Raw genomic sequence first — 8,653 nt, forward strand, 5'->3', positions numbered from 1 at the left:
ATTGAAATGAAGGAAAAAGAAGTTGAGTTGAACTTCGCAGAAACATAAGCATTTCTGCCATCTTTTCAGAGAACGATGGCAATCATGCATATGATAAAAGGAAAATGAGTTATAAGACAGGTAATAGTAATAAAACAACTACCAGAGAGTTAAGTCGGAGAAGCTTCAATTATTGTACATAAATCCACTTAGCCACTACGTTCCACTATTAAATTAAGTTACTAAGAAATCCATTAAAAGCAGCCCCAAATGGTAAACTCAAGCTAACGAGATCATGCATTACGTAATTAGGTCATCCATCAAAGCCCTGAAGCTTGCCTCATATGCGAAGAACAAAACTGCTTAAACTGATCACTAGATTCAGAGAGGACTTCACATGGTAGATAAAACTAGCACATTACAAGAACTCGACTCACGTATGGACAACAGTGGAGAGGCAAGAACAGAGGATGCCTATCTTCCCCTCCTACACAGGGTATCATTAACACAGCATCTTATTTCTATAGTCAATACACCTATTATAAGTGAAATCTCAACTGTTTTCTGCCAAGTACCGGACATCCTGACAGCTACATTACACTATGGAGCAGAACAGCTCAACCCGAAGAGAGAAAGCAAGAGAAGGGCTGAAACATGACGGTTCATCAATCAATCGATCAACATCAACCACATGTCAGTCGCAAGTTAATTGCGCTAGCTTCTAGTTGGGTTAGCTATTTATCTGTATTTGTTAAGAAAACAAAATAGAGGATTCACCATAGCACAATCATGCCTTGCATAGAGGAGATATGCAAATCAACCTCACAATATTGTAAGTAAAAACATTCACCACAATACATGAAACAGTAGAAACAGATGATAAAACAAGCATAAATGCAAAAGAAAAAATTGACTCATACTTCACACACATCAAAATAATCAAAATCAAGGTGATTCACTAAAAAAAGGTAACTCTTTTATCCAAGTTTCACAATCCATTAGCATCAGAAGAGTATTAAAGAGCCAACAAGACATAGTTTTATTACATCTAAACCTAAGCCCTAAATTCCCAAACAATTATTACCAATAAAAGGGCTTTAACACAGGGCTGCAAATCTGATAACCCAAGAAAACTTAATTGGGTTCAATGATGATCCATACATAGCAAAAGCCAAAATGAGCTCGACAAATATAAAATTGATCAGTATCAAGGTGATCCAGCTAAACAAAAATTCAAAACAACCCATTACCAATAGAAGTCAAATCGACTGATATCTGAGAAAGGGGGTTTATACGGGACTAAGAAGCTGAGAAAGAGAGGGTTTTGGTTCAGAATTCATGCCAATGATGATGACAAGAGGGATGAAACCGTAATGGGTGATAACTTTGGCTTTCTTTGCGGTCCATGTCCCCCACTCCTTCACGAACTTTCCCACCACCGCCACTGCTCTGTCGTCCTCGTCCGCCGCAGCAGCTTTCTTGGTGTTCTTCCCTTTAGGTTTCAGCATGATCTTCGAAGACATGTTCGTAGTTTCTGGTGCAGAGATGAACCCTAGAAATGGAAAATTAGGCAACGTGAAGGTTCTAGAAATGCAAAATTAGCGCAAAACTCCTGTATAATTTTCAATTCGTTTTATTAAAGTGAGATTTGATCTAAATTTCAATAAATATTTCACACACTCGTCAATGATTTTTTTTTTAAAAACGGAGTTAATGATCGAATTGAACCATATCAAATAGACCTTTTGGTTTATTAGCTAATATAGCTATAATTTGAATTAATTACGACTCACAACTTTATTTTAGATATATTTACATCACCTTTCTCATCTCCTCCTCTCTCTTGCCGCTCTTTTATACATATACAAATACAAATATACAATTATATGACAGATTTATAAATATAATTAGCCTCTCTCCACTCTTTTCCCTCTCTCACTCGCTCTTCTCCTTCTCCCAATCTCGCTCGCCTCTCTACTCCCCCTCTCAATCCTACTCGCCAGATATACAAATACATATATATAATATACAGTTTATTTGACAGATATACATATACAATTCCCTTCTCTCCACCCTCTGCCCTCTCTCGCTCGTCTCTCTCCTCCATCTCTCAATCTCGCTCGCCAGATATACAAATACATATATATACAAGTTACATATATACAATTATTTTGATTGATATACATATACAATTCGACATATATACATATACAATTCGTCTCTCTCCACTCTCTGCCCTCTCTTGCTCGCCTCTCTCATCTCTCTAACATGTAGCTACAAATTGTAATTAGCAAACATAAATATGGAGCGTAATGAAGCTATTTTTGAGTGACTATATGCAAAAATTCCCCAACAAAAAATAGTTGTGTAATAATATTTATTCAATTTGAAAATCAAGAGATAATTTATCATTTTAATTCTATTTTATCCTTGGTATTAAATAATACCTTCGTATTAAATAATATTTAATAGATTTTCCAAAGAGTTCAATTAACATATTAATCGAGTAATATAATAATATTACTCTTATTATTTATTGTTTCTTAAGGTGTGTATGTCAAATTAATAATTGACAACTATTGTTGGACGGAAGGAGTATAAATTTATAATTGTATCAAATAAGTAGGTATATTTTTTATTTTATAAAAGTAATCGAATAAAACAAACTCTACTAAATAATATACATGTGTAAAATATATTTTATAATATATATTAAGTTTAAATAAGAAAATATTTAAAAAATATTGTACCCAAGATAATAAAAAGACTATAAGTAACAACATAGTTAACACTTAACATTAATAACTTCTTATACTACTCTAATCGAAATTAAATTAGTTCTCAATAATAACTAACAAATTACAAGGAGTTCCCACGATTATCATACATTCTTAAAGAGAAATTGTTCAAATTAATTATGGAAAAAGCTAATGGGCAAAGAGCTTGAAAAATCAACTCTTTCCAAAGAAGAATTTTGGCTCCCATGAAAGGTGAGATCCATTAAGTAGATTCAGTTCTCAAATTTCATTTTGATTGATGTTTCTTTTTGCTCGTATGATATAAATTATATATTTTGTTTGTACTTAATATACTAATAATGAGATGAATTTCTATTCTTATTTTCTTAATTCATCACCTTTTAAAATATCTGGAGAGTTCTTTTTCAAAGTTATACATAGAATATACATGATAGTAGATTCTAAGTTTTATATATTTTTAAAAGAAATGTTGAAAATTAATTGAACCGTATCAATATAGAAAAAAATAGAAATAATGAAACAATTTCAAAAAGTCTAGTTTTGGTTATATAAAATAAAATAATCAAAAATAATAATATGTTATCAATTTTAAAAAAATCACCCTCATCTCCAACTTATTCGTGGTTTTAAGGTGCTTTTGACTATTAAAAAAACTTATTTGGAGACCAAGGCGAGGGGTCATCTTCCGCAACCAACCGGGGTCATGTGGAGCCGGCCTCCCCGCCGGCCCCCCTGCCCGCACCTTCCATAATGGAAGTACGTAGAAATCTTGATTTGTTTACTTCCTCCTTTAATAAGATCGGGATGAGGAGTGACCTTTTACTGGACCTATCTAAACCGTACCATTAACACCCCTCATTTAAAAAGAGGAAAATTACGCGGTTAAGCAAATGTATACTACTTAATTATTCATCATAGTTATAGTTTGCTATAATTACCACTTGCAACTAACATTAACCATTAATTACGTGGGCTGACTTTGAGTTTGTATAATTAGTCACGTTTGTATAATTCGCCACATTTATATAATTCACAACTAACAATTCTTCGTTTGATTTGTATTTGTATACGATGGTTTGTATTGTATATGACGATGATTTCCTTTGGTTTTTCAGTTTTATCACCATATAGACTCAATCTTTTTGTGTATAACTTTTTAAAGTTTGTATAAATGTGTAGGTGTCGGATTTTGTATAATATAATTATATAATGTAATTTGTATAATATAATTTGCATAATTGTTTAAAGTTCATATGTTTATGTTTGTATCAATTCATTATTTCGAGTTTTACATACTTGTATAATTCTAGACTTTATATTATTCAATTATACAAAAACACGTGAATTACACAAATGTACCCGCGAATTATACAAATGAGATGTGAATTATACAAATTATTGCTCTTTGTCTCGCTCGCCTCTCTCCTCCCTCTCCCAATCTCACTCGCCACTCTCGTCCCTATAACATGTAGCTACGAATCGTAATTAACAAACTATGGTTATGGATCATAATTAAGTTAATTTTGAATTGCTATATGCGAAAGTTCCCCTTTTAAGAAAATATTACAACTTATATGTATGAAGGAATTTCAAGTTGCACCTTATATAATTAATTCCTACTTGGTTCCTACTCTTCTTTGTTATTTGGAAAGAGTTTTGTATTGTCTACTTTCTTTCTTAGCAAGTTTGTCTTTTCAATCTTTTTTTTTTTTGTGGTCTTGAGGCATGGTTTTCATGTCCTCTTCTAGTCATTATAACAACCTAATGGTGATTGCTTATTAAAAATAAGACTGCATAGTTCTATTGCTTAAACTGTGTTTTAGTTCTATATTCCAATATATTTGGAGGCTATTACCAATCTTTTCTTGATCCTCCAAAAAAATTCTGGGAGAAACAATTCATCATATGTTATACTTTTATTCCAACTCTATAAGTATTGATCTGATGTTTATTTTCGCAGCATTTGCATGACGATGAGTGGGGTAAGCCACACACAAAGTTTGTAGTACAAGTTCTGCTATATTTTTGGAAGAAGTAAAATTACATTGTTCATACACAGCTTGTTGTAATTTTAGATTTGTGAGGAATTAACTCAGTTCATGATAAATTTACCTTCAACTAACAAACGTCTTTTACGGAGGAAACAAGTCACAAATATAACACATTTTCTTTGTGTTTATAACTTAAAATTAGGTCACGAAACTCAGGCTCTTTGATAAGGTCTTTAAATAGTTTTACCTACTCTGTCAAAACATAACATCAACAAGATATTAAGACAGAAATGAAAGTTATCTTAAAGAACCATTGGGTAGTTAAGCCAGCTGAGGCAACATGGAATGGCACTGTCTCCTTATCAGAATTTGATCAAACATTTGCTGTAACTCATGTACCAACCATCTATTACTATAAATATTTCCAGGATTTTGTTACTGATGAAATCATCGAAACCCTTAAGACCTCACTGAGCAAAGCACTAGTATACTTCTATCCACTGGCTGGTCGTTTACGTTGGATCAACGGGTCCCGGCTTGAGCTAGACTGTGATGCCTCGGGGGTTGTTCTCACGGAAGCTGAAGCTGATGCTAAGCTAGATAATCTCACCGATTTCTTGCTATCACCAGATTATAATAGCTTATTTCCTCGTGTAGATTACACTGTGCCAATTGATGAGCTCCCTTTGTTGTTTGTGCAGCTTACTAAGTTCCAGTGTGGTGGTATTGCTCTCAGTTTTGCAATCTCACATGCTGTTGTTGATGGACAAAGTGCTCTTTATTTCTTCTCTGAATGGGCTAGGCTTGCTCGTGGGGAGCCGTTGATGTTTGCTCCTTGTCATGATCGAAAACTTCTCCGAGCTGGTGAACCTGCAGTTGCATCTCCTACTTTTGAGCATTTACAGTTTAATACTCCACCACTTTTAATTGGAAAGTCCAGTACTGAAAACGAGAAGAAAAAAGAAACGAAAGGCGCTATGTTAAAACTTACTAAACTTCAAGTAGAAATATTGAGGGAAAAAGCAAATCAAGGAAGAAGTATAGAGGATAGTAAAGAGCGTAGTTACACGCGTTATGAAGTTGTGACTGCTCATATATGGAGATGTGCATGTAAGGCAAGAGGTCATAAATTTGAGCAGCCTACAAATTTATGCATTTGTGTTAACATACGTAAAAAAATGGATCCACCTTTACCTAATACCTACTTTGGCAATGCCATCGTTGATGTCATTGCCACCGGGGCCTCAGGTGACATTGCCTCGAGCCCATTGGAGTGTACTGCTAAAAGGGTTAGGGAAGCTATTAATATGGTGACAAGTGATTACGCAAACTCAACGATTAATTTCTTGAAAAAACAAGAGGATTTGTCAATATATCAAGATATTCATGCATTTAGAAACAAGGAGGGTCCTTTCTATGGGAATCCTAATCTTGGTGTGATAAGTTGGATAAGTTTGCCAGTATTGGGGTTGGATTTTGGATGGGGCAAAGAGACACATATGAGCCCAGGAATTCATGAGTATGATGGTGATTGTGTTATACTACCAGAGAATGAAGGGGATGGATCTTTGACTGTTGCAATTGTTCTTCAACTTGCTCATGTCGATGCTTTCGAGAAATTTTTCTATGAAGATATTGAATGTTGAAAAAAGAGAGTAAAGCTTTATGAGAAGAAAGGGAAACAAATCAAGAACATACGTAACTTTTCTTGTAATAATAACACTATTACTACCCATATATAGCCAAGCAAAATAACACTTGAATGTATTCCTGTTCTAATAGGTTCCTCAAATCCTTATTTGAAAATCTTAATTGTATGAATGTTTTAACAGTCTATCAATCTCTAACATGTCTACTTAGATTTCATGAGAGTGATTACAATCATATCCTATTGAAGATATCCTTATATGAAAGTCTTTAAATGGTCTCCGGATTTCAAACCACAAGTGAAAACATGTATTGATACTGTTTGGATTCTCATTCACAAACTTTCTTGGCATCTCTTTAGATGGGATAGTCTCTAAGATCTTAAGTGTTGTTGGAATTGTTGTCGCCTTGGATGTTGCTCTACATATGTACTCTAAGTCTCGAGGCAATGTAGCCAAGATTAAGGTTGAGATTGATCTTCTTGAACCCAAACTAGACCAAATATGGCTTGGCTATAATATGTTAGATGACACTGGAGGGATAGGATTTGGCTTGATATACGAGGATGTTGTTAAGAATCTGCTTTTGAACTGTGGTAAATTTAATTTTATTGCCTATGTTTTAAGTAAGACTTAGTCAATTAGTTGTTAGTCATGCTTTCCTATTATTTAGGAGTTGTTAAGTGAGCTGCTAGATCGTGAGTTATTATTTTTTTACTTTTCATTCTAGGCTCTTATATATCTAATCTGAAGCATTAATAAAATTCTTCTTCTGCTTTCATTCTTTTTTCTCTCTCTCGTCTTTTTTGTTTTAGGCGCAGTCTTTGATTTCCCTTTGTGTTATTTAGCTTAAACAGGCTTTTAAAACCTTCAATTGGTATCAGGAGCTTTATTTCTTAAGGGACCTGTGTGTGTGGGAGCCAATCAGATTTCGTGAATACCATGAACAGAGAAGCAAGTTTTTCTTCAATGGCACCACCAACTTTTGGTGGAGAAAGTTATCGAATATGGGTTGTTAGAATGCAGGCATATCTGGAAGTCTTGGATCTCTGGGAGGCTGTAAAAGATGAATACATCATTGCTCCCTTCCCAAACAATCCCACAATGGCGCAAATTAAAAATCACCAGGAAAGGAAAATTAGGAAATCAAAGGCAAAGGTATATTTATGTGTTGCAGTTTCATCCACTGTCTTCACTCGTATCATGTCTCTGAAGTTGGCAAAAGAGGTATGGGATTATCTTAAGACTGAGTATGAAGGAGATGCGAGAATTCGAGGGATACAAGTGCTGAATTTGGTATGTGAGTTTGAGCTGCAAAAGATGAAGGATAGTGAAACCATACAGGAATACACTGACCGACTTCTTAACATTGCCAATCACGTCAGATTGTTGGGTTCCACTTTTAACGATTCAAGGATCGTTGAGAAAATCCTTGTAACGGTACCTGAAAGATTTGAGGCGACCATTACTACCCTCCTTGTAAGCATTGCAGCAAGATCGGACATGCACCTTTCAAGTGTTAGAGAAGGCCTGAAACTAAGTGCAGTAAGTGCAATCAGTTTGGACATAAAGCAATCATTTGTAAGAACAAAACTCAGCAGCAGGATGTAGATGTTCGAGTTGTAAATGAACAGGAGAAGGATAAACTATTTGTTGCATTTAGCAAGCAATGTTTCTAGCGAGTCGTGGTTGATTGATAGCGGATGCACAAATCACATGACTCATGATAAAGAACTCTTCAAAGAATTGAAGCCTACTCGAGTTGTAAATGTTCGAATAGGCCATGGTGGTCACATTCCAGTAAAAGGAATGGGAACTATTGCAGTTGAGACACAAGCAGGTACAAAAACAATAACAAATGTTCTTTATGTACCAGACTTAGACCGAAACTTGTTAAGTGTTGGTCAATTGTTATAAAAAGGTTTCGAACTTTATTTTGAAGATAAATATTGCTTGATCAAGGATCCCTCAGGGCAAGACTTGTTTAAAGTCAAAATGAGAGGAAAAAGTTTCTCATTAGATCCATTTGAGGAAGAACAGATGTTGTATTCAGCAAAAGAAAATGTCGTTGAGTTATGGCATAAGAGACTCGGGCACTATCATTATGAAGGGCTTGTCAAAATGAAAAAGTTGAAGATGGTGGAGAGCTTACCCGATCTGGAAGCAAATTCCACTGAATTTCATGCCTGCCAATTTGGTAAGCAACACAGAAAGCCATTTCCAAAATCAACCTGAAGAGCCTCACAAAAGCTACAACTAGTTCACACTGATGTCGCAG

The 8,653-nt window shown here is 34.7% G+C and overlaps 3 protein-coding genes across 3 annotated transcripts; 2 read left to right on the top strand and 1 right to left on the bottom strand.

Annotated features, from left to right (window-relative positions):
- Positions 1–939: 939 nt before the first annotated feature.
- Positions 940–1,558, bottom strand: LOC125808530 (mitochondrial import receptor subunit TOM7-1). Its single transcript, XM_049488210.1, has one exon. It carries the CDS (start codon positions 1,500–1,502, stop codon positions 1,269–1,271), a length of 234 nt encoding a protein of 77 aa, XP_049344167.1. The 5' UTR covers positions 1,503–1,558; the 3' UTR covers positions 940–1,268.
- Positions 1,559–5,019: 3,461 nt separating this feature from the next.
- On the top strand, positions 5,020–6,456 carry LOC125808532 (spermidine hydroxycinnamoyl transferase). The gene has a single exon (XM_049488212.1). The coding sequence runs from the start codon at positions 5,020–5,022 to the stop codon at positions 6,373–6,375; it is 1,356 nt and encodes a 451-aa protein (XP_049344169.1). The 3' UTR covers positions 6,376–6,456.
- An 861-nt stretch (positions 6,457–7,317) lies between these two features.
- Positions 7,318–7,986, top strand: LOC125808553 (uncharacterized). Its single transcript, XM_049488238.1, has one exon. It carries the CDS (start codon positions 7,318–7,320, stop codon positions 7,984–7,986), a length of 669 nt encoding a protein of 222 aa, XP_049344195.1.
- The last annotated feature ends 667 nt before the right edge of the window (positions 7,987–8,653 follow it).

Source organism: Solanum verrucosum, unplaced genomic scaffold (genome assembly GCF_900185275.1).
Source record: "Solanum verrucosum unplaced genomic scaffold, falcon-dt-bn FXZP01000160.1, whole genome shotgun sequence".
In the NCBI taxonomy this organism is placed as follows: domain Eukaryota; kingdom Viridiplantae; phylum Streptophyta; class Magnoliopsida; order Solanales; family Solanaceae; genus Solanum; species Solanum verrucosum.